At 41.3% G+C, this 26,948-nt stretch overlaps 1 protein-coding gene across 1 annotated transcript in view; it reads left to right on the top strand.

Annotated features, from left to right (window-relative positions):
* The first annotated feature begins 18,246 nt into the window (after positions 1–18,246).
* The window catches only part of STAB2 (stabilin 2), a 92,054-nt gene continuing 83,352 nt past the window's right edge, over positions 18,247–26,948 (top strand). The window contains exons 1-3 of the mRNA XM_066997429.1: positions 18,247–18,351; positions 22,720–22,853; positions 23,638–23,753. Of these exons, the coding sequence (XP_066853530.1) occupies positions 18,265–18,351; positions 22,720–22,853; positions 23,638–23,753 (337 nt within the window). The 5' untranslated portion in view covers positions 18,247–18,264. The remainder of the gene's footprint in view (positions 18,352–22,719; positions 22,854–23,637; positions 23,754–26,948) is intronic.

Here is a 26,948-nt window from a genome sequence, read left to right as displayed (position 1 = left end):
CCACCTGTTAAGTAGAAATTATTTTTGAGACAGCTCATTCTCCCCCCATCCTCCTCCCTTCTTTTTTGAGACCATCATTGCATAGATTTATTCTATTCAGCACTCACATTAGCAGATGTGAATGAGGGAATCTGACTGAGCCTGTCAAGGCAAAGAAAGCCATGAAAGAAAAGAGAGAAGAAACATTACACAGTGATAATGGCAGCCACAATGGAAATATGCTGGCGTGAAAACAATTAATGCAATCAGTGCTCTAAGTTCACAGCTTACCCCAAAACCAAGCAGCCCCTGGAAGCACGAAACACTGGAAGCTGATCACAACATTAGGACAAACCCTGAGCTGTGGTGGAAAGTGAAATAAAAAAGGCTTTGCTGCATGCATAAGGCTGCCGCTGCAAGAGCTTTAGCAAGCGGCTGCGTCGACGCAAGCTGCAGAAGCTGACACATGCCCGGGCCTTAGTTGATCAGAGATGTTACTGCCAGGCTTCACCACACCAATGTGCATCAACCCCTGCAACAGCATGACTGGCTGTGAGAGCTGGCCTGAACAGCTTTCCTCTCCTTTTCCGGTGCAAGGATTCGAAATATTTTTTTTTCTTTTTTTTTTTTTCCAACAGAAGGAAAAGTCAAAATCACAAAAAGGTTTGCAAATGATTAGCGAAGCTGTGTCCTCACTTCTGTCCTTCCCAGGGAAGGGGAGGAAGGGCCAGGCAAATTATTTTATTTTAATAAGCTCAAGTGCGCAAAAAAAAAAAAAAAAAGTCATTTAGAAAAGTTTGAATTTGCCGTTTCCTGAAAACAGGCTTTGCTGTGATTAAATACCAGGAAAGAAGAAAGAACATTTTCTGGAGGTTTCTAACTAGCCCAATTGCAGCTACAATTAACTTTAGAAGTTCGTCACAACTGGATTCACACAAGACTAGTAGCACAGCATAATACTTGCACAGCAGAAGCTCCGCTTTCCCACAGCTCACACCACTAATGACCCATGATAGCAGTATGGAGCAAACTCTTTACTAGTCTACATTGGCAACAGGCCTAAAATCAAATTAAAATTCATGACCTAATTTGGATAGTTTTGCCTTCTGGGATTAATATATGACAAAGGAAGAGAAGGGAGAAAAGTGGAAGTTTTCCCCTCTGAGGTGTTATGATGTAGAAACAAACACAGAGGGAGCCCTTCTGATGTCAGTCATCAGATGCATTGACCATCTAAACTGCTAAGCATCTCCTCAGCCTGCAGGGCAGAAACCTGGCATACCAGGGAAAGGAGCTGCCAAGGTTCTCTCCCAATGCTACCAATGATTTCACCCACTCATCTCCTCCATGTCTAGGAGCACCCTAGAAAAGGCACTGGATTTTACCCTGTGCAGCAATCTGATTTAATGTCTTCTCCACCTCAACTGGAGGGGCGTTCTTCAACATGCTGCACAGTTACAGCAGCACTTCTATACAACTGCCACCAGATCTCCCATTTGGTACGTGCCTGTGTATAATTGCTCAAGAGGACATCCAATGAATTTAGCTGGTCCCTGTTGTCTTTTCTCATGTCAGCATTTACTTTTAAAAGAACTTACTAATCTGAATTAAAATACTGTTTTTTTTTTAAGTGGAGGTTTTTATTTTTTATTACTTTTTTTTGGGGGGGGGCGGAGAGTAATTTACAAAGGATCTCTATTTTCTCAAATTACATCTGCATGTATTCTCTGGTAGGTCTCGAGGTGTCTCCCTGAATTACACTATTTCATTTGCATATACATATAGACAGTATGTATACCTATCTCCTTGTATAAATAGAAACGATCCCTCAGAACTCCAAGGAGATTCAAAGGAGATTCATCAGAGTCCTTTTTCTTTCGTTCTTTTTAAAATCACCTCTTCTCTTTGTCGTCATAAACAAGGCTTCCCCCCCCCCCCCCCCTCCCAACCCTTCCCCTTTTGTGAAGTGTAGGCTACCTATCAGTCACTGCTTTAGGCAACAAACTTGTTACACACTGAGGTGATAAATCACTGTCAGGAGGCAGCTATGTATCATTAAATGGGACTTCACCCCACATTAACACAGCAACACCTACAAGTGGATCTGCAATATCCTACTTCACCTGAAAATCCTAAAATGCACAGTTATTTTCCAGAAGTAAGAGACTCCAGTAAGCCTTTTGTCCTTCACATTATCCATGGGAGATGCACATTTCCTCTTGATCCCTAAAAGAGGCCAGGTGCCCCAGGCCAGCCATTCCAGGTCTGGCCCAAGAAATACTCAATGAAGAGAGGGGAAAGAGTAGGTGACATAGATAATCTGTCCCTAAAGATCAAGAGTCAAACAACAGTTTTACAGTTGCAGAAAACAATGTGTTGTAAGTCGGTGCAAACATTCAGCCCTATTGAAAACTCAGCTTGTTAGGAGAAGGTTTGTTGAATGCCAAAAAATAGACCAGGTATCGAGTGCCATAGCAAACATCAACTTTCTAATTTAAGTCCAAGCCCAGGCTTTGTACACATTTGAATTAGTTTACATTCCAAATTTTAATTTCAAAACAAAAAAAATTTATATACATCATTTGATTACCTTATGGCTCTGTGTCATCTGCAGTCCATAAGGCAATACTTAAGATATCCAAAGGAGCATATTTTCTCCACTGTTTTTTGTTCAAAATAGAGCAGACAATATAAACAAGATGTTATAAGCTTGCTATGCTAATTAGATTATTATTAGAATGTGCAACTTCTCACTATTTGACAAAAAAGGAGAGAAAATTAGGAGAGCTGCAGCAAGCCACAGCGTTTGCCAGCTCCCTATTATGACAGGGTGTAAATAGAGGTTAGACTCATGCTTCAGCCTGCAAGGAGGTCACATCAAACTGCTTTCACCCCACAGGCAAGGTGAAAACAAGACCACACATACAAAGAGGAATTGAGCTTCAGCTGGCATGACTGGAACCAATGCCAGTCAAAGAGTTCATTGAACAGTTCAATCATTTATCTTGACAGGATATGATTCTTTTCAGACTCCTTCGAGCACTCAGGCACAGCCAGCTCCTTAAATACTGACACAGTATTTAATAGCTCTAATGATCCACATGAATATTTTGTCTAGAAACTTAACTTTTGATAACAGCAGCTGATATAGCCTCTTACAGCAAACTGTGTTTATCAAACGTTACGGTAATTTATCACTGGGGAAAACAGAATGTTATCTTTTAGGGACAGACTCCAGTTCTTCTTTTTAAATGAAAGTTTTGAGAGGGATTTACAGTGGTCCATACCACACAGGATGCCAGAATATGAATCTGACAACTTTAATGCCAAAATCCCTCTGCCACTTGAGAGGAGGAAGCAGTGCCACTGGACCTCCCATTCAGCAGGGTGTAAGTGGTGCTTTATGCACCCACCCTGCTTAGTCTGAGTTCCAAGTCTGTAATTATTGGAGAATGTTCACATTCTCATTAATTACATTATTGACACATTTTAATTTCTCTACATGGGAAGTCGTTCTTTTAATAAAGAAGATTTAGCAAAAGCTGAAATTAGACCTTAGCAAGTCCCAGTTTTCTTCTAGCTTTGGCCCAGCTGAATGTCTCTCCAATAGAGGAATTGCCAGATTTCACAAGAGTCTTGCCTCAAGAGGGTACAGGGACAAAAGCTTGCAAATTCATAATAGAATTTCTTCTCAGATCCATTCCGTGCTTACCTTCTGGCACTACTAAAACTATGAACACCCTCCCAAAGCTGCATCACATCATGCAGATTTATATTTTACTATTGATTTTAAGGGACATGGGCCCAACACCAATTATTTTTGTCCTATCACCTCTGACATCTCTAGGCCAACCGGACAGAAAGCCTATTCTCTCTTTATAACCAGCTTTGATACATCTCTGTTCTTTTCTTACAACTGTCTACTAACTGGCACTTTTTCTAGCTGCTCCTGGATGGGGTTTGGAAATAACACCTTAAGTCACCCATCACAGGTTTTTCACCACTTCTTCTCAAAATATTTCAGTTATATTCAGGGGCAATTTCTGTACTCTTTGCTGGCACAAAACCACTCTTTGGGCTGCAATGAATACAGCATTCAACCTACCTGACAAATTCAGCTTTGGCATCATTAGCATCTCTCTAAAAACAGTGTGAACTCAGATGATGTAGGTCAAATGTGCCATCTTCTCCAGTCATATTTCAAACATGCTCCTAAACCCAAATCTGCAAAAGGGCTAAAGCACCACACCAAGGGCAGAAGTTAAGGACCTAGGACAAAGACCAGTCCTCACAATTCACCCTGAGCCCTGCAGCACAGCACTACATCCCACTTATAACTACTGGTACAACTGCAGCATTGCTTTTAAAAAGATATTTAAAGTCTTCACTTAGCACTTGGAGAATCCAGCTCACCCCGATACGTTGTACTACGGACTTATTGATCCAACTTTGAAAACTGCGCATTATTTTTCTATCCTGAAATTGTCTAGCAACACCTTCCTCCTACATTACTGCCTTTATTATAGAGGTACTATCTAGCATTTTTGTCATTAATTATCTCTTAGATTTGTGTTATTTAACAGACGTAGACTCATTAATCTCTCACAGAAAGCCAGATTTTACAAGATCTTCATTTTGATAAAGTTCATTGACATTAGTGCATTGAGACAATTAATTATTAATATTAATAACAGTTAAACTTATGTGAATCTCTGTCTGTTCATTCCAAAGTTTGTAATCACCGACACAACCACCAGTGTCAGAAACAGGGAAAATATTTGAAATGATATTTTTGGCCAATGGCTTCCATATGAAAGCTGTTTTGGAAAAAATATATTTTTTTTGTTTCATTTTTCCTCAAAGAAAAAATATTTCATTAAAAATGTTTTGTTTCCCAAAAGTGGGAAAATAAGTGCTTTCCACCAAACAAACAGTTACAGAGATATCCTTTTAGGAGCACACTTTTTCAGCACAGTAGCGCACCCTGTCCCAGGGCTGGTGACACTTTTTGCAGCAATGAGATGATGGATAGACAATGAAAGAGAGCTCAAATCTCCCATTTCCTGAATGACTGCTCTAAAAACTGGGCTGTTCAAGAGAAGACAAATGATAAGTGGTACCAGCAACGCCTCTGGCATGTGAAAATGAAAATATCTGTGTCATCAATGAATGATGTTTGTCCTGAATTTGGCACAGACCACACTCAAAGACTGCCCACTTTGTGGTACAGGTGGAGAAGAGCTGCCCTACTATTTGGTGACAGACAAGGACTATAATATTGTTATCACCAAAGTCAATAACACAACACAACACAAGCTTTCCAAGCATTTATGAAGGACAGGGAGGGATCTCTTCATCTCTCCATCAGGTTATTCAAGCCCAATAAGCGAGATCAGTTCATCAAAGGATGTTTCACCCCTTTTCAGGCTTTGTTGCACTCCTGCCAGACAGGCAGTGTTTCCAGGCACCCACTGTCTTGGCAATCAAGGGGCTCCTCAGGCCCTGGGACAAAAAGCAGTTGCCTGCAGGAATGGAGGTACCCATGCATGCAGGGTTTTTCTGTGGCTCTCACAGTTCCTACTGTGTAAAGAGACTGGGGTGTAAAGACACCCAACTCTGTTGTGATGCTGGGCATTTATATCTTCAGCCTCACTCAGTTCAAGTTTTTAATTGATACAGCAAAATGTCCTAAGCATTAACTTGGTAATAAACCAGAATCACTGAGATTTCTGAATATTTCTGCAAAGGACTTTGCATGACCAAGAGTCTAAGAGACAAAACATCTCAGTGCATCTACCACATGAAAGGCAATTACAGAAAAGCAATCTGTAGCACTTGCTGACAAATAATAATTTAGGAAATGGAAAACAAAATACACCTCACCTGGTATCATAAACTGTAGTTTCACCAAGGGATTTTCATGGTGTTATTAAGTTTGAGAGACAAGCTCAAGTGGTTTAAATAATAGAAAGAAGAAAATACAACTTCCACAATGTTATGTCTCAAAATACACCTCCTTATATGTAATATATGGGGCAGTCTCACTCCAAATACATCTGAGATTTTCTATGTCATGTTCTGCAGATGATACTTGCAGCTCTGTGCAGCTATCTAATTTCCAACCAATCTAAGACATTACGCTGGGGGCAGCATGAGGTTATAGCAACAAGCCAGTCAAAAAACAAATTATTCAAAGACTGCTCAAAATAATACTGTAATTCTATCTATTGTGCAACCTTTGCTTTCAAAGGATAGAACAATATGCTGCTCACTGGACAGGCTTTTCACAAAAAAAAAAAAAAAAGTATAGTTTCAATAGCCTTACCCAACTTAAAAAAAAAAAAAAGATAAATAAATAAATAAATAAATGGTTTGCTTTATTATATTGCTACCATATTATTCTTAGCTCTGCATGAGCCCCAGATAACCAAACACTTCTAATTTCTTTGCCTCAAAGGGCAAAAAATAAATAGCAATGCAAGTCTGCACCAACATCTTGCTTTTGGATAAAGAAAGGATCAATGACATACAAAGCTTTTATGGCAACATGATGACACATCTGAGCACCATGGCTAAGAGACTGAGATAATAGATTTTCTTGTCCAACACTTGCAAGAATAGGATGAGATGATTAAAGATTTGTGAACTCTTTAAGACAGACAGTCTGCTCTTGCAAGGAGTGTAGATCCCCAACTCCACCAGACTTACATCTAGGCATAAGACCCATTCTCTGGTCTGCAGAGCCCTGTACAAATGCCTTTGAAAGAAACCTAGTGAATTATTAACTGACTGAAACACAGGAAATAAAGGAAAGGAATAGAGATTGCCAATTTCTCATATTCGGGAGAAAATACTGGCAAGAAAGTGAATAACTCTGATTCAGGGGTGGACTTAAATCAGTATTTGGACTCTGTAAAAAGACATGGAAGCCTTGTGGCTCCATCTCTGAAACATCAGCTCAATGTTCAAGAGTGGGCAGAAGAGTATATTCAGTGCTAAGAATTTTAAGGAGAATTGAGAATGAAACAGAAACAATGCTGTTTTGTAGCCATATGAATCTATGAAGCACAGCCATCTTGAATGCTGTAGGCAGCTCGGTACATCCAATGTCCAAAGCATCAGAGGAGAACTCATGAAAGCTGTAGCTCGAAGAAGGGAAGAACTCAAGTCAGAGGTCCACAATAACTCCCATATGAGGAGAAACTAAATAAACCATAACGCTTGCACCTCAAGTAGAAATAATGGGCGCAGAGGGGTATGATACAATTTCACAAAGTCACAAAGAGTTTATTAGCTATTTCTCACACTCCAGCAAATAGAAATAACAGTATCTGACAGTAGCTCTGAAATAAAAGAGGTGGGCTTCTTCACACAGCATGCAACTGCATTGTGGAAGTCATTGTCACAAGATGCTATGGAGACAACAAATAAGAATGTGAAAAGTAAGAATATGAAACAGGTAAAAATAGCTGGTTACAGATGGAAGCCTCCACATTTAGCTTGTTTCTTTTACTCTTTTGCTAGACATCCAGCACTGGGCCCTGTCAGGAGGAGGATACCAGACTATGTGAGCCTTTGATTTTACTTGGTGCAGTTGTTGCTATCGTCCTGCATTCTCATATACATTAAGGGTTAAATTCAGAATTCCGCCTTCACTCAGGAGTTTTGCCAAGAACACAAGTTTGGGCATTTTGCCTCCTAAGCACTGTGACAGGAATTAGTTAAATCCGACTTTGTAAGGAACACAGTGCTTAAAACTTGTACTGCTGTCCTTAGTGCTGCTGTCTGTGGGTGCAGGACTGCCATCAGCATAATCTCCTTCACCCTCACTCTTCGATCTTGAAGTATGATAATAACCAAAGAACTTCTCCTATAGAATTCATCCTCACTCTTCCACCATATCTGCTCTTGTTACTTATCAGCAAATCTGGAAACCTTGCTTAATAACAGCATTCAGTCAAACTTTTCATATGGTGTATCCATCATCATACAAAAAAAGGCTGTATTGTATTGATCCTGAATTAACAATAGGGCACTGAAGTGCAAACTATAGCTGCTACTCTGTTTTTGCCAAAATTGTATTTAAAGTAGCTCAAATGCTGAGTAAATATAAAGGGAAATCACATACATGGAACAGGAAATTTTTAGGGTGATAATATACATTGCTTTGTGGTAAAAATTTCCAGAAAGAGTCAGCTTTTATGACTAGACTCAGATGCTATTTACTCACCTAAATAATTATTAGTAGGTTTTCAAAGGAGCTCGGCACTCAGTGTGCTGAAATCTTTTGAAAACCTGGTCATAATAGTCACAATGGGAACTGAGCTCTTTTGAAAAACTACTCACAGCTGAGAGTGCCAAGCCAGAGAAGGCTGGATCTCAGACAGAAAACTTGCATCATAACATCTCTTGAAATACTCAGTGGTTGATGGGAAAAGACGAGTATCTACTCTACCCTCTGACTGCAGCCGGCATCAGATGAACAACCGGTTGTGATTTTTCCATTATATTGATTTCCCAACAGGAAACTTGGGTTCCAAAAAATCCTCTTCTGAGAGAAGATATTGATTTTGAGGCATCAGTTTGATTTTCCCTCAGAACATTATTTCCACACTCAGCAGCTCCCAGGACCTCCAGGCAGCCTGTGCTTCTCAGCTTGTGGATCCACAGAAGCCAAACTACTGAACAGGAAGTAAATGCATTTCTTAAAAATTGTATATCTGTAGAATTCTGTCTAATGGAAACTCGGGAAGGAAACATCTGTGGTCATTCTAGGCCCAGCTCTCAATATCCCCATAAACTCTGCATCTCTTCATGCTTTCTGTTTTCATTGTGATCCTTATGCCCATGGCATGTTTTTTGAGTTACATAGGATCATTTTAGATGCCTCCCGGTATCCCACGTGGCTGCCAGCTGCTGCTCCAGAGGCCACAGCACACACCGGTCTTGAACATCTGAGGATATCTGAAGGGGCACTAAATGTCTGCATTTAGGCACCTGAATTGCTCTGAGTCCTTGCGTTCCTCAGCAGACTTTGAACCCAGTAAGCAAGACAGAAAGGTGACAGATTTTTATTTTTTTTTCCTGCAGTAACATTTCTTCATCTGGACCTGTGAATATTTATTTTCTGAGTTCAAGAAGAACTAAGTTATTCACAATCTGTATGTTTTCTACAAGAAAGAAAAGGCTGCTGCTTCTGGATTCTAGCTAACTGCTGCATGGGAAGTCTAGGAAACAGAGGGTTTTCTGCCCAGGTTCTCTCAACCATCAATTGCTAAGATATCTGGTCTTACCTATCTACAAATGGAAAAATAGAAAATAAAAAAAAAGTTGCACATGCAGAAAAGGCTAAAAGTTTTTAATTTATTTCCACATAAATACATTTTTTTGTTATTTTTAAAGGTAAATGCTTTCCATTCCCTCAAACTTTCTCTTATTGTAGAACCACAATAAAAGGTAATTTAAGAATTTCCTATTTACCCTCTCTACACATCTCATAACACCTGTAATAATTTAAAATCTTTTTTTACCTTGTGTCAATTCCACACAGGCATTTATCACTTTGTATTTTTCAAACATTACCATTTTCATTCCTCAGATCCTTCCAAACCCTTCTATTTCCCCCATGGGACAGGATGATCAGAACTAGACACCCCAGTCAGAGGGATACTCCACTGATACATATAACAGTGAAGCAAACAGAGTTTGTTACTAAAATATTCAGCACACATCTTGAATTACCTATTTGGTCTTCTCTTAGAAAGAAGAGATCCTTCTCTCCCAGAGGTCAAACCAAAAACTAACATTTTGTTCACCTTAGCATATTAACACTATTGAACAAAGTGAGGTTCACAATGTTATGCCACAGCATTCTTCTATAATAATGTAATTTTTCCAGCTGATACCTGAAGTTTTACTGTAATTTCCCATCCACAGGCAATAAGTTTTTATTATTATTTTTTTTATTTTGAAGTTTTAAATTCATTGTCTTACAGTGCTACTCCCTATCTCTAAATAACTACACACAGCTCGTCAGCGTTTGTCACATGTAACTACACAGACAGGGTACAACTCATTGGGGCTGCAGAGCTTTCCAAATTCTGGCTGGTCTAATATCACTGATAATGCACAAGGGATGCCTAAGGAGGGCATGAATGTGAAAGAGTGTCTTTACACTGTGAGAACATCGTTCAGGTGAAATGATGTTAAAATACATTCTCTCATCTTGAGAAACATGCAGTGCTAGATGAGAGACTTGGAAGAATATCTGGCAGGGCCAGGACAATATGCATCTGCAAAGACAAGCGATGCTACTACAGCCAAAGAGTTAACCTTGTTCCAGCTTAGGGTTTCAAATCATCAGGCTTCAGTTTCAATTGTGCATAACCTTGGTGAATTTTTTAAAAGTAAATAAATAAATTCAAAACTCATTTACAGGCATTGTTTTTTTCTTTGTGCATTTTTTTTAATATATACATGTATATACACAAGCATAGTATTTCCACTTCTGAAATTTGAAAACAAGTCAAGAACTCAAAACCTAGAAATCTTCTAATTTATAAACCCTCCATAACCTAGTTTTTTTCTTGTTTTGTGCTACTGCCTCTACTCGCTGACCTGAGTAATCCTCTCGGGGAAACACATTTAATTCTGGTCTCTTCATACTTTTAATTACTTGACTTCTCCAACAAAACTTTCAAAATTGTAGCTTATATATATATATATATGTATATGTATATATACATACATATATTGGACGTGTCATAAACTTGTCTACATTTAAGATGAAGACCAGGCCGGGTTCCCTACTAGTGCCTGCTCACCTCTGTACAGAGCCTGGCGACATGCATGTGCCCTTACAGAGGATTCTTTGCATGAGCGTGCTCAGCCTCATCTCGTTGCCAGCTACACTGGCTTCACACTTGTGTGCTTTTTAGAGTTTCCAGTGTTTTTTTACAGCTGGAATCCCTCGGTGTTCCCATTCCCGGCGGTGGCACCAACGTGCCAGGTGCTAGCCGTGGCTCGGCCTCTGCTGCCCCCCGGTGGCGCCGCGGGGAGGGAGCGCAGCGGCCCCGGAGCGGGCCCGGGCCTGGCCCAGGCCTCAGAGTGGGGGCAGGTGGAAAGGCGGCCGCTGCCCCCTGCCCCTGGGCTGCAGCCTGCGGCAGGACGGAGCTTGTCGGCCCAGAGGGATGGGGGATGCGGGTGAGGAAGGGAGGCCTCCTCCTCAGCATCGTTTCGTACTGCAGCCACCCCCCGCTGCCCGTCCTCGCCCGGAGTGGAGGCAGCCACCACCGCCAAGCCCTGCTTGAACAGGCAGAAAGGAGAAGAGGCGGCCAAAGCAGAAGGAAGAGTGGCTTGTCCACACCTGTGAGCAACAGAGCCAAAAACACAGCTGGAGCTTCCTTACGCCGAGTCCAACTCTGTGGCTTAGGGCAACGGTTTACAACCATTGCTGGGCCCGTGGCCAGGTGACCCATGCAGCCCCCCCTGCTCTTCATGCAACGCCTGATGTCCCTGCGCACAACGTGCTGCCCCTGAGTCACAGATTCAGGACTACTGAAAAAATGCTGCTGTATACTTGTAAAATCCATAGAGCCCAGCACAAAACAGAACCCAGTAGCCTGATGCAAACCACAGCGAGTTTATATATCGGAGGCACAAAGGTGAGGGAATGTATCTTTGTGCTATTCCATTTGTGGAAGTTATGCAAGCTTGTTTTTTGCACAATCTTCTTTCCCAAACAAATTTTGAAATGGTTTTTCCTAGACAAGATAATTGGCTGAAATCAATTCACTATAGCCGTAAACACCCATTTGGATAATTTTATAAAGGCTATATTTAAAAGGGAAAAAAAAAAAAAGTTGATTGTTCCTCATCATTATCTGCAATTCAGTTCTATTACTAGCGAATTATTTACTATATTATGCTAACTTTCTTTAAGTCTGACTGTGCAAAACAAAGTCATTACTATGAAAGCATACAAGCTATATGTAGGCCAAAATTACAGTGAACTACATTGTGAATTACATTGTCTAGAGCAAGGAAGGAAATCAGCAGGTAATAACACCACAGTAATAACAAAGCCTCTGCTTCTTCCCCTGACTGCATGAATTCCTTTATGTTACGGTGCCTGGGATTTCCAAATGTCCCTAGTTCTGACACAGCTGACTGCTAAGATCTGAAAGTTGTGTACCGTGCTCTCTCCTTCTTGTCTGCCATGGGGTTGGAGGAACTAATGCAACATTTGCAGCACCAGAAATCCATGCTCCACATCCCTCTGTCCACCCTAAGTACTGGAATCTCAGAGTTTTCCTGGTATTTTGGCCTTACACTCTGCAACCTTGCAGAAGTGTGGAAATACAAAACACACATACAAACAACCCTACTCTTCTTGCTGTCTGAATGTTTACAAACTATAAAACAGGTTTGATTGAGAATTGCCATCAAGATCCATTTGAGCCACCTTCTGATTTTGTGTAAGCCCACTAGGAGTCATTGCCAGTTTCCAATTTCCTTTGATCGCAACTTAAAGCTGAAGCTTCTTACATGCTGACATTATTACACAAGCAGGCAGATGTTAATTTTGTTTTTGTTTATTTTGGTGTATTTATCCACCATCTCATAATTGTGATTCATTTTATTCCAAATTTTTGTGAGGAGTACGTGTTATATTTGTAGTCCAATAAATAACACTCTTCAGAATCATTAAAACTGGTATGTTGCCAGGAAGAGTCACAGTGCGTGTTCAAAAAAGTCACGATACTGCACCAAGGCAACATCTTCTGCATTTATCATACCATTAGCTGGCAGCAACATGGGCCCAGAGTCTGGTCTCTCAAGAACTGCAATGCAGGAAATGATGCAGAGCAGACACAGGGACACAAAGATGGCTCCAGTAGTTCTTTACACCACCAACACTTCCAGGTCTGGGTTGCTACTTCTTTCCCTTCATCCCCATGGCATCGCCAGCCAGGAGACCTGTAGCCTCATCCCCCTGTACATCTTGGCCTGTCACACAGCTGAACACAGGCAATACTTCCTACAAATCTGGGAGTTATTTGTACATCCCATATCCTGCTGGACCTACAGGACATAGAGCCTTACCAATGGCTAGAGATGAACTTTCATTTTTTTAAGCAGCATGCTATTAAGGCATGAAAGGGTAGAAGCGGTAGCCCTGAGCATGATTTTGTGGTCATTCCTTTTAGAGCACAGTGCTGATTATACACTCAGCCTTACAGCTCACCACCTAACACCACCTTAAAATTCATAGTAAATAACATTGTCTAGGGTTGCGCTGCTGCTCTCCTGATGTCTCCCTAGCAAAGCCCTCTCTGCTATGGCCTCAGCTAGAATGCCTTTTGTTTACAATTTCACCAGCTGAAAGACTCTTTTGAGAACAAAAAAAAAGAGAGAAGAGAAAGAAAGCTGAAGAGGCCACTATGAGGATCTAATCTATGGCTAAGACCACCCCTTGACTGGCAGTCTGCATTGCCATCAGCTGTATGCATCGTGAACGCATTCGGGTTTAGATCAGCTGTCTGTGCCTTCTCCCTCATTAACACCGATAAAAGCGATGGCCTCTGCCGTGTGTGCGGCATTCCTCAGCATACCAGCTGCAGCTCTATCTTAATGCATCCTGTGGGCTTGGAGAATTAATTAGTTCTGATAGTCACCATGTTTCAAAATGACGCCTGTCATAAACCCACAGATAAAATTACACACCCCTAAAACTTTCCACATTGCCCATTCAGACTCTCCGTAGGCCACCATTGGCTTCCTCAGATGTATGGTACTGGAGGGATTTAATTTGCCAAACTTTTTTTTTTTTTTAAGCCTCTTTGTTATGTTCCAATTAAGTCTGTGTTAATCAAAGGCAGTATTTCCCAAATATTTCCCCCTCCCCTTTCCACAAGCCTCCTCCTAGGCAACTTGATGGCTTGTGCCCCCCTTTCTCCCACCTACAATTAGCATTCAGACGTTTCTCTGGGCAGAACCAAAGCCTCCCTCCCCCGAGGAAGCTTTCTTCCTCTGAGCACACTTTATCTTTTCCTACCCTCTGCAAGGTGCTTTATCAGTTTCCAAACAAAGAGAAAAATGACTTCCCTTGGACATGTGGAACCTCAAACCGCAGCTATTCCGACACCCTGAGGACAGTTTTGCTGTGATCAGTCTAAAACACAGGCCACATAGAGCAAAAAATAATAATTTATCTGATGCTCACTTACAAACTACTAAGAATATTAAATTTAGTTCAAGACTGCCCTCAGTCTTGCAATGGCTGCTCAATTCACCCTCTGAGACCTCACAAGTGAAGATATTCCCCAGAGAGAGGAGTTGGACCACGCATTGGGTTCCTCAGCAGAAGCCATTCCTGCAGATAGCATCAGGAAAGTGGCACTGGCTTTTGTTAGGCAGAGTTCATGAGCTTCCATGCTGTAATGATTGTTCTGCTTCAAAATGGTCTTACTTCTTTTTTATTTCTTTCTCCGATTTTTTTTTTTAATATTCTGAAATGGCTGAGCTTTGCATGAGTCTCTGAGAGCTCCTCATGTGTTGTTCAGCTACCTCCAGCTGCACATTCAGAAAGTTCAGGGAAGCAATATACAATGCAAGTCATATAGTCACTAAACAATTAATAATTAAAAAAATAAATGTAAGGAATGATGGAGTTATCAAAACCACATAGGGCTACGTGAGCACTGCAACCACCATGTCAGTATCTCCACTACTTTTTATTCACTTTTAAACTGACCTCCTGTGCCAGTTCCTTGCTCTGAGAAAGAACTATCTTGTTGTTATGGTGAAATAAACTGCGGCACAAAATACTGTTTTCAAAACCACCTACATAAATGAACCACTGCATTTTCTCTGGTTGGTTGACATTTTCAGCCCAGAAATAAAAGGAGCTACTTGGAGAGAGACAGTAGGAGGTTGAAGAAAGTAAAAAGGCAACAAGCTCATGGCTACTTGAAGTAGGAATGCAAGAGCAGGGCAGAGGAAGGCTGTGATGGTCTGCATTACACACAAATGTATACCACAGCAAATGGTATTTTATGGCACACACAATGAGTCTTACTAATCTTTTCCACTGGGCTGCTTGCAGCCTGAAGGCTTTCAGAGGTACAAGGATGACGAGTAGCTGAGACAGGGAGCATCCGAGTGGCCCATATTGCACCAGGGAGCCTTGGCTGGGCTCCTCCACCTTGACTTGCTTCCAGCTTTCAGGTGCATTTGTGCCCAGTCACCATCATTCCACATTCCTTGCTCTTACTACCTTTGCAGATAACTGCATTATCTAAATAAAAAAAAAAAAAAAAGGGAGGGGGGGAGGCAGGGGAGGGAAGAAAAAAACAAGGGAGCCAACTCAACAGACTCATTTCATTTTGACATTTGTAGCTTGAGGCTTCCAAAATTTTTGCTTTCCTTCAGGAACCAAAGAGATCCAAGACTTCTACACCACTTCAGCTGAACAGAGAAAGAGGCACACCACAAAACTAAAATAAAAAATCCTGCAAAAGTCAGGAAGATTGCAGAGTAGGAAATGCAAGAGCATGAAGGTTTCAGCCAAGATATAAGAGCAGCAAGAAAAAGAGCACACAATTGCTTCCACTGACCCTGGAAGAGAACAGTCCCAGAAACGCATGGGCTGGGCAAACAGGACAGGACACGAGCACACCAAGGGCAAGAGCTGGAGTATGTCCAAGACAAAGACAGCATAGATGCATTACTTCACTGGGTAGACATTGCCTCCAAGAGGTGCCTGGAGCCCTCAGCACTCCACGGCCTGGACATCCACAGGGGAAGGGGAAGACGTGCGTCCCAGCCTGCTGAGACCGCCAGAAGACCACTGCTTCTAGAAGCAACAGGTGAAAGAGCAGGCAGGGCCTGCTGCCTGTGCCAACAGCACACCAGCACAGAAAACAGCACTGGAGTCATCAGCTGCCCAGTAGCGTTGTCACCACCAGACAGGCCACTAAGGTGACTTCAAGGCTGCCATCAGCAATGATATCACAACACACAGGCTGCTTCAAGCCTCCTGCTCGCCAGGTGACATATTAGCCTATATTTTTGTCCAGGACAGGACAGGAGCTGGCCAGCCAGTTATAGCCAGCACCTGGTATAGTCTAACCCCTATGAACAAGGAAAATCCCCATCACCAAGAGCACAAAATGGTGGCCGGTCCCTCTGGAGCAGGGCAGTCAGCAAAGGGGCTAGCAGAGACCACACTTGACACGAAGGGAGAGGAAGGAAAGACAAAAAGGGGTTGCTTCACATGAATGCCTACATGGGAGTTAACGGCAGATAACAGAGCGCTGATGTGTGTTGGTTTTTATCTTGATCTACAGCACAGGAAAGGGACGTGCTTGATTTACAGCTCCTTTCAGCACTGCACTGTCTGAAGTGGCAACAGGCAATAAGCCCTGCTGCCCTCCAGCTACTACAGAAGCTGTCAACTCCTGCTGTGACACACATAAAATGTGCTTTGCCCAGGTAGCCATCCTGCCCAAGCTCCAGCAACCTGCCCCCACTGTTGCTGGTGGCACAGCTGTAGAAGAGAGAAGATAAGTTTTATTCCCAAACTTCACATTTATATTCCCTTGAAAAATGTTTTCCAGTATTAGTTTAAAAGCAGAAAGAAAGCCAGATTGCATTCCCACTCGTACAGTTTTCAAGGTAAACAAAAGACCTGGGATCCTCCCACAGGGAAGAAAGGCCAACTTCTAAGTAATCTCAGTGCATGGCATAAAACATCCTCATTCCAGTGCTGACTACTGGAAATGTGAGGGAGCAACGCGTCCTGCTGCACACAGGATGTGGTGACGAGCTGTCATCACTTGGGAGAGATCCTCCAAGGTTTTGCTCTTTTGGAGAAAAAAATGAGTGACTCCTTCCATTAGGCCAGATAGTACATTGTATGCAAAATTGAGGGTGAAAGGCCTTGACCTGAGAAAAGAGAAGTGGCAATTCTCAGGGCCATACATACTGTCAACATGCACGTCACAATCTCTGGCTGCTATCTTGTCTGAAAAAAATAGAAATGATTTACTTTCCTCAACATATAGCAGAAAGGAACAGGATTTGATGAGCATGCAGGAAACATCTTGCCTTGCCATCTCCTACCAGCAATTTTGCAGTATTCAGTCAGAGCATATAACATGAGTAGATTGCTTTGTGTATTATGTGTGTATTATCATTTAGTTCTTTAGGGAATAAAAAAAAAAATCTGTACAACTACATCATGCATTACATTTGTAGTCTAAAGGTGAATGCAGCATCTAGCCAAGACTACAAGAAGGAATCTGGAAGAAAGGTAGGAGAAAACACTGCGCTTACAGCCACTGTGCTTCTGTGGATTGTTCAGTCAAAAACATAACCTAACTTTAAAATACAGGTTTGTATGAAGAAAAAAATATATATATGTAAAACTGGCAAACTGGAGGCAGCCAAATCATTGAGAATTTAAGAAATGAGAAAGGCTGCCCTTACAAGACTGACCAGAGCAGCAGAAAAGAGCAGCACTAGAAAACAGCCAAAGAACTTGCTTTTGGCAACCTACAATGTCCTTTTACTAATCCCTCCCAATCATATGCAAGTAACATAGCTAAGTTAATTTTCTTCTGATAGTTCCAGGAAATCAGGAAATAAGACAAGATGATTCACCAAAAAGGCAAAAAGAATTTTAAAAATCACCCCCCACCCCCCTTTTTTTATCCAGATAACCAAAGCTGGAAAACGTTCTTTTGGCCTCCTGAGATAAAGTCAGGATTTCTCCCTAAACTACAGTCAGGGGACCAACCCTTGCATCATTAGGATTGATAAGACATCTTCCAGAGAGCCTTTGCTCTGCCTAAGATCAGTTGAAAAATGGAATGATAACAAGCACAGCAGTTGCTCCAGTCCTCTCTTCTTGCCCACCTAAAAGAAGAAAACATCTTCTGTCATAACAGTTAAACGTCCTTGGTTTTGTACTGTCAACAGCTTCAGAGAGAGGGATAAATGAACATAGCCCTGTCAGGATATCCTGTCATTCAGTTAGGAAGGGTTTATTCAGCTTTGCAGTGAACACTTTCAGCATAGACCCTGAGTTTTGGAATTTTTCCTGTTTGCAGGGAGGCTTCACATGCTCTCGCTTTTACTCATTTTCCTTCAGGAAGACAAGTGTCGTTTTAAACTACTTGCCTAAGAATCCCGAAGGAATAGCAACTCTAACAATCACTTTCGGTCATAATTTTAGTACTCATGTCTGAAGAGCTCTGAGGAAAAAAAAAAATCAAATTCTTCATGATGGAAAAAAATCCATTTGTTTTATACTTTTTGGCTTTTTTGCTTGCAATGAAACTGTGTTTGACATCGAAAGTCCCAGATCAGGTAAGAAGCAGCTTTTTATTCAAATAATGATTTATTATCTGTCTCTATTACACTATAGGAGTGGCGGTTCGTTCACTGTTATCGAGAGAATTGTTAATAGATACGGTACCTTATAGAAGAAAAAAAAACCTTTAACAGTCACTGATGCCATGTGGCACTGAATTACAAACCAATAGCTATATAATTCAGTCCTCTGAAATAAGATAAATGTATCTGTTTTGTCTGGCTGAGATTTTGACTCAAATGATGTGCCAAATATGCTGAAAAAGCCTCTAAAAATGGTAAACCTGACAAAAAAAGACTGTAGCTGACATTCATCAAAAGCAACAAAAGAAAACCATTTGAATTTCTGATAAGTCAGAAGATGAAAGCAGAAAATTTGTCATTGTGAATATCTGCTCTACTAACCAGAAGGAAGGAATACTATTTCAGAGATATGGGGAAAAAAACTAGGGAATCCAACCATTGAAAGTAATTTTGTGAAGTTATAAACCTATGTAAAATATTTGTAGAGTTTTGTGAAACTAGTGTATGTATCACATACAAATCCTATGCATCTGGGGAATTTCATGAAATCTGTTTTCACCACCCTTGTAGGGAGGCAGAAAGAGTTGTTTTACAAATCCAACCCAGGATTTTGTCCATGAGATAAATATGTACTAATTTAAACTGCCTCACAACATGATGCTTTATATGACTGTGTTCTGGAGAAAAAACACATGTAGAACAGAAAACAAGAGGACAGGGAGAAACTGAAAAAAATAAAAATAAAAAAAAAAAAAGGAAGCCAGTCATTTTTGTTTTTTTTTAATGGAAAAATACTTTGTCAAGTACAAACAAGTACTGGGAAACATGTTATTCCATCTCTCAGAAAGAGCCACTGACAAATCACCTTTCTTCCAATTTCCCTAATGGCAAAAAGAGAAAAGGAGGAAATGGGAGAAAGTGGAAATAACCCTGCCATTTTAAAATAGCTTTTATAGCTGGTGGGAGGGAAACTGTATACAACCTACTTTTATTTAAAATTTATCTTCCATAAAATCTCTTTGAATTTTCTTGTTCCAAAACTAAAATTTTGTGGGATGCCTTTTTTGATGAAAACTGCTGCAGTGAGATCATTTCAGCCGCTCCAACCAACAGCTTTTCAAGTCTGAACCGTACAGCCTCAGACTTGTGATGGCTTCCCCAGGCACCTGCGAGGAGCAGGGCTTAAACAGTCGACTTGGTTAAAGAAATGGAAAAATCAGACAATGCTCTGAATTTATGATGATTCTTCAGCATTAATGGTACTGATTTGCCTCAGTGGAAATATTTATAGGAATTAAGGTCCCCAGACTGCACGTATATGTGGTGTTGTTTCTTGTTCTGGTGCACAAGGAATTTCTCGTTAAGGATGGGCTCTTTGGTGGCTGCACTGGTCCTGAGCACTGGGATTTTGAAAAGGTTGAAGTGCTCAGGTCCCCTCATGTTGCTGCCTCATGATGCAGTTTTGGATGGGAAGCAAGGTGCAGAGATGCTCTAGCTGAGTTTGTGGGAGACACTTTGGACCTGAAGCCCAAAGAGCCAGCTCAGCCCTGGGTCCTGCCAAGAGGACAGGGAGGCTGCTCAGTTCACCTGGCATGGCACTGCTTGCTGTGGCTTTGCCTGTTGTTTACTCTGGCTGTATCTGCATTACACCCACGTGTGGAAAATCTGGAAAAGGGTCTCATTTTTATCTCAAAGATGCCTGAAAAGTATCTGCACTACAGGAAGAGGCTTCATCACCCAAATATAACTCCACCTCATTTGAAAGTTGCCCAAATCAGTTTTCAACAATACATTCGTAAAGACCAAAAACTGACAACTAAATAGCTCTCGAAATGTACTTACAACTGGGCAATCACAATCAAGCAGAGTCCCTCAGAGCTCATGTAACTTAATCTCCTTGTCAGCATCTGGGACACATCCTCACTATCCCCGTTACTGAAACGTGCTGCTGTCACAAACACTGAAGGAAGGATAACCAGCAAAGAGGAGAAGCTGCTGGGATGAAGGCTTCATGTCAGACTAGGAGGCTACAGCACATGTAGAAATCCTACCTTTGGAACCAGTGTACCCACCAAGGGCAACTGTAAGCTTCTGCAACAGCGCACATCCCACATGCACACAGAAGGTCCACATCTAGGCCTGGACAGCACAAGTGTTCATGTGCACTTATTTTGTTTGGAAATTCCTGGGCAGAAATACTGGAGGCTATCACATCAGCAACACAACCACAATGCAGTGGGCTCTGACATTGGAAGTGATGATTTGGGATAGACTCTGCATAGAAAATGACCCAAAGATCTGCTGAGGTGCTGCTGCACAAAGGGTTAGTGGTCAGTCTGCTGAGGTGGGGGACAGAGACCACCTTGCAGGGGGAGAGCACAAGCCCAATTCACATACACTGGCATTGCCCAGCCAGACTGGGTCTGACATTCCCTACCCAGAACGGCTGCTGGAAAACTGAGAAGGATCTGGAGGAAAGCTGGGGAAATGACTCAAGAATTGGGAAACCAGAGTCATAGCGGGGAATTCAAGCAATGCTATTTACTTAGGTGCACAAAGAACATGTACTTTGATCTTCAGCTATGTATTTATAGGAAGGGAGTAGTAAACCTGGTAACAGAACAGTTTGCTACTTGTCATGCAAACTACAGAAGAGCACTGGCAGGAGGCTGAAGCAAACCACTCACAGCTGAATTGTGACAGAAACAACATACCGCGTTTTGCTTCTCCACAAATTGACCAGCCATTTCCAAATCGAATGCTTTTTAAGAGGCCACTTGCTCAAAAAAAATTTCATGCAAGAACCTCCAGTATCCTGTATTATACTCCTCTGGCACAATTGTCCTAGTTTTATAATCTGTAAAGCTACCTCTAACCTCCACAGCCTACTATTAACATATCTAAATATTTCTAAATGGATGATGCTGCTGTAACCGGTCCCTGCATACATACATACACACGAGCATGCACACGTATGGAGCAGGCAGGTACAGCTTTTGAAAATAAACTTTTAAGCATTTCCTCCTGTCAGACTGGCAGTAGTTCAGACATTGTCTTAATTGACTGCTTGCTACTTAATTGAAATGCCATTCAGAGAGTTCACTTCAATCCTGCTGTATCAGATAGGAAGTCTGTCACAGTCAATATTGCTTCAGTGAGTTGAGACCACCTAAATGGTCCATACATAGACATCAGTGGGTAAATGGTTATCTTGGACTAGAAAATTAAGCACTTTACAATACTTCCTCTCCTGCAATGATAGTTTCATCTATTATTTTTGTTGGCTTTTAAAGACTATTTTGCATTACATCACTTCTCTTCACTTGTGAATTATGAACTTGCTTCTAGAAGTACTCACCAGGAAGATAGAAGAGGAAACCAGCATTAAGTGGAGTTCAGCAAACACTTTTGCTTTAAAATAGATGGACTGTTTTAGTAGCAGGAAGCAGAGACATTTTTGTTAAATAGATGTTTTAAAAAAATCTAATTTCTACACTTCAAAATACGGTGCCAAAACTGTGACACTGCCCTAAGCCTTATTTTTTTCCCCTTTTTGCCACCTTCTCAATTCATTTGTCAGATTTGCATTCTCGAAACTCCACAGCAAGCAGCAGGAGCCCTTGGCATTTGAGCTGGAGGGCTATGGCCAGATTTCCTAAGCTGGGCTGTTTGTGGCTTTCTCCAGGTGGGGGAAGAGAAGGGTCAGGCCTGTAACTTCTACCAGATTTCAAAGGAAAACTGGGCAACATTATTTTATGTCTATTTGAAAATACCAGCCATAATCCCCCATTTCAATACAGCAGTGCTGATAATACAAAACCCGCCTTTTGCGAGGAACAAAGGCTTGTGCCATGCTCGGCGTGCACAGAGCCACAAGCAACTTCCTCCACACCTAATGTTTGGTTTTACCGCTGGATGAAGAAGGCACTTGCCAGCGCTTGTTTGTCTCCATCCTGCTTTGGGATGGCGAGGCAGTTTCAGAATTAACACTCCGTACGCTGATGCTATCTCAGTAACCTCCATTTTAAGTCTGCTGGACTTAGCATTTTTTGGATAAAGTGTTCTTAATAGAAATGCTACACTTAATCGGGTTTGTCCTGCATGAACATATTGAGTGTATTTCATGCAGAGAATACTACTGGAAAGCCCTAGTATGTGGTATGCTACCAAGTTGAGCCCCAGAGCAGGGGTTTGTAACTGCTGAGCAGGACAGAGCTTGTGGCTGGGGGTGAGAGTAAAGCCTGAGCTCAATTTGTCATTTGTCAGCAAAGCCACTGGGGGCAGAGTTATATCAATTCAGGGGTCTATCCCTTCTTTTTAATGAATCTTTTCCCATTACAGATGAAGAAGCGATGTGATCAAAAGCTGCTCATTCGAATGAAAACTGAATGTGTACCTTGCTCTTTAAACCTCGAAACCCAGTGCCCTGCTGGCTACACCAAAATCACCAATGGGACTGGAATACCAGACTGCAGGTATTTCTTCTGTCTGAGCTTTTTACCATGAATGTTGCTCTCTGTGAATTACAAGATATTAATTTGTATCACAAATTATCACTTCTATGCAGTTTTCTTAAGGAAAATTTAAATATTATTTACAGCCAGCATTTATTGATTTCACCTGCTCCAGAATTCAAGTGTCACTTAGAGCACTTTATGTCTAAAGTTAAACAGTAAATGACATAAGAGGAAAATAAACATTGGTATCGATGGCCTATGAGATTTTGCTTTGAGTGGTATCATAAAATGGCTTCCTTATTTATTCTGCATGCTTGAAATGAATGAGAGCGTATAAACAATAGAATTTTCAAACTGCCAGACTGGGTGTGTGGGGCTAGACAGGGCAGGAAAATATCTCAAAAGAAATCTGAAAATTTGCCTGAATTTCAATTAAGAAAAAAAAAAAACTTATTGCTTACTTAGCATTTAAGTATGCTTACTTAGCATTTAAAAGAACCTTGATATTAAATAATTTTTCAAATGCTATTTCAAACCAAAACTTGGATTAAATTGTTGTGTTAAGGTTGCAGAAGTGAAAAAAAATAAATATATACTTTGCAAAAAGAATGTAATGAAGTTATTTTTAAGCCTTTGATATACAGTGTATATTTTAATGAAGAAAAAAAAAGTCAAAATCCGTACAACTAAGCTTGAAGTGCCCTTCTCCAACACTGAAGGAGGAAAAGGAAATTAGGAATTTTATTTTTCACCACAGAAGGCATTTAAATGCTTTAATGCAGCTCCAATTTATTTTCCTTAGGTATTATCTAGAAATTAAAACACACACACTTTCTTTTCCTGGATGCCGACATGCCTGTATGAAGGAATTTGAACAACCTGAGTGCTGCCAGGGACACTGGGGCCCAGACTGCATGGGTAAGCTCCTTTTGGACGTAGTTTGAATAGAAGTAAAGCAGTGATTTTCTTGCTTTCAGAAACTATTTCCATGAGAATTTTGCTCCTCAGAGTTTATTACAGGAGTAGAAATAAACAGCACTGGTTAGCCAAAACTTGGACAATTTGGAGAATATACATATCCAAAGATTCACCAAAGAATAAAAAATCATGGAAAATTTCCAAAAACCCAGGGATCCCCTAGATTTTGAGATTTTCAGAACAAATCATTTCAGTCAATGGCTGCAAAATGACTTTTCACAGAATCACAGAATGGTTAAGGTTGGAAGGGCCTTCTGGAGACCATCTGGTCAAAATCCCTGTTCAACCAGGGCCACCCAGATCTGGTTGACCAAGACCATGTTCAGGCATCTTTTGAAGATCTCCAAGCAGGGAGACCCCACAACTTCTCTGGGCAACCTGGGCCAATGCTCCATCACCCACACGGTAAAGAAGTGCTTCCTGATGTTCAGACAGAACCTCCTGTGTTCTAATTTGTGCCCTTTACCTCTTGTCCTTGCACTGGGCACCACTGAGAATAGCATGGCTCTGTCCTTTTTGCACCCTTCCTTCAAGTACTTTCACATGTTGATAAGATTCCCCCCAAACCTCCTGTTCTCCAGATTAAACAGCTCCAGCTCTCTCAGCCTCTCTTCATAGGAGAGCTGCTCAAGTCCCTTGATCATTTTGGTGGCCCTCCGCTGGACTCTTTCCAGTATGTCCATGTCTCTCATGCCCTGGGGAGCCCAGAACTGGACAGAGCACTCCTCATTTGTACTGAGTGGAGGGGAAGGATCACCTCTCTTAACGTGCTGGCAATATTTTGTCTAATGCAGTCAAGAATACCGTTAGCCTTCTTAGCAGCAAGCACACATTGCTGACTCAGGTTCAACTTGGCACCTACCAGGACTCCGAGGTCCTTTTCTGCAGAGCTGCTTTCCAGCTCTGCGGCACACAGTGTTCTATCAGATGGGAGCATCCCCATAACTGATTTTTAAAAATAAAGTTTTCAGACAGCAACTTTCAAGTTTTTATTTTAGGTCAAAAGTGCTTTCTTCTGAATCTGAAATAGTTCCAAATCTATTTAACTCTTTACTTTCTTACTCTAGGAGGGTCTTTTCTTTCAGGGTTTTTTGTTTGTTTGTTTTTTGAAGCCAGTGAATGTTCAAGGCCATTACTCAAGTAGCAACAATGAGGAGTACGTCTCCTCCAGATGCCTCTTCCTCAGGAAAATTATTTCAGCATCTCCACAAGTACACCAAATTTCAGGCTACTGATGCAGTCATCAAAACCTTTAAAGGATGTTTCCCTGCCCAGACAGAGCATTTCCTCCTTTAGTTCAAGGAGCCAAGGTCTGGTTCAATATCTGTGAAGTCCTTTTGTCCACAAAATAGATAAACAAATAATTTTAGTATGGCCTAAGCTCTGGTTTAAATGCAAGACATCTATCTACTAAAGAAAAAGAAAAAAAAGTAACAACAACAAAAAATCAAAATCCAACCAACATGTACTTTTATAGAAAAAATAGGAGTGTGGTGATCAATGCAGTATTTCTCTGAAGATAGCCACTTGTGTAGTAATTTACTCTTTTCACACCATATGTAGCCTAAATGCCCAGAAAGAGAAAAACATTTCTACATTCAACCAACCGATACTTCAGGGTGCTCCATGAGACCACACGAGGTGTATGGGTATTTGCAGAGAGGGCTCTGAGCTCTGCTCCGCTGCAGACAGAGGCTGCAAGGAGGCCCCCTCAGAAAGCAACACCTCTAAAAATCAAGGTCTCAGCATTGTTTCTGCTGTCATTTGGAGGAAGAAAATAGCTCTCTGCATTATCACAATCTCTCTAAGACCATACAGCATGCCTTGAAATGTTTGGAGGAAAACCTGTCCTTCCTGAGACTGGAAAAAAAATCCTGACTAGGAGTTTACTTCACCTTTAATATCTGATGGCAATGACAGAATTAGGTCTTAAATACTGCTTTGATTTCCTTAAACGATAGCACTTACTGTAACACATGGCATGAATGAAAAATGTTTCGTCTGTTTCCCTACCTACTAAGTGCCCTGAGCAAATCAGACATCCTTATGTAAACAGACATCAGGATAAAACGGAAAAGCAGAGGGGAAAAGAGCACAGCTTTCTAACACTATCACTGTGCACCTGCCTTTTCAGAACCTTAAGTGGCACCACCAGGCCAGCAAGAATATAGTTTTATAGAGACAGCTAATTTCTCTCCATCTCATCCAACTGCAAAAGCCAAAGCTGGCAGAGCTTGTACGGCCAACGTGTGTCAGCGATGAGCTCCAGTGTGAGCTACCCCTACCACATCTCATGTTGCCACACTGGGCACATATTTGCATGACTCCGATCAAAAGCCTGTGTACAAACCCAAATGTGCACAGTATGGGCAACTGAGGGGAAAGCATTGCAAGAACAAAGAATAAAAAAGTTTAAAACAAAAGGTCAAGAGGAAAGATAATACACCAAATTCTATCAAATGATATGGTTCAAACTATATCTTTACAAGTGCTTCAGTCTGCAGGGAGTGGGAGAAGATACATAATCCAAGAAGAGGATGCATTTGAAAACACTTGAGAAAGCAAAATTAAACTCTGTGAGAAAAAAAAAAAAAAAAAAAGCTGATAGATTTAAGCTTTTATGAGCTAGGCATAAAGATTTGCCCTGCAAACTCCTATAGTTGTAAAGAGCTAAGCAGAAATATCTCTTTCTTACTACTTTTTGAAAAGCATCCTGAACAGAAACCAAATTCTCCCAAACACCAAGGCTGGGCCAGGTGACCATGCCAGCGTCACCCCGTGTCGTGCTGGTGTCCTGGAGCAGAGCCATGGTGCTGCCTCCTGCAGCACCGTGAGCGAGAGGAGAGGAAGTGCTTTATCTGCCTAACTAAACTTGTCAAACAATGTGGTAATTTGCTAAGCTTCTGATAAAGCTGTCCCTTGGTGGTGGTATCAAAACAGGAGACGAGGTAGTGAAGACAAGGGGAAGTGGAATGAATACCGATAGCAAAATGCTGTCTTGTCAGCAGTTTTGAAGAGTACTTTCCTGGAATTTACATCAGTAACTTTGAGTTTTCTTTATCTTTGCACACTTAATAAAAGCATCAGTGCAGTTGAAATTGTTTTCATTCCACAGCAAACATTAAAGAGTTTGCA

Source organism: Anser cygnoides, chromosome 1 (genome assembly GCF_040182565.1).
Source record: "Anser cygnoides isolate HZ-2024a breed goose chromosome 1, Taihu_goose_T2T_genome, whole genome shotgun sequence".
NCBI classification, from domain to species: Eukaryota; Metazoa; Chordata; class Aves; order Anseriformes; family Anatidae; genus Anser; species Anser cygnoides.
This window is presented reverse-complemented; position numbering and strand designations above follow the sequence as displayed.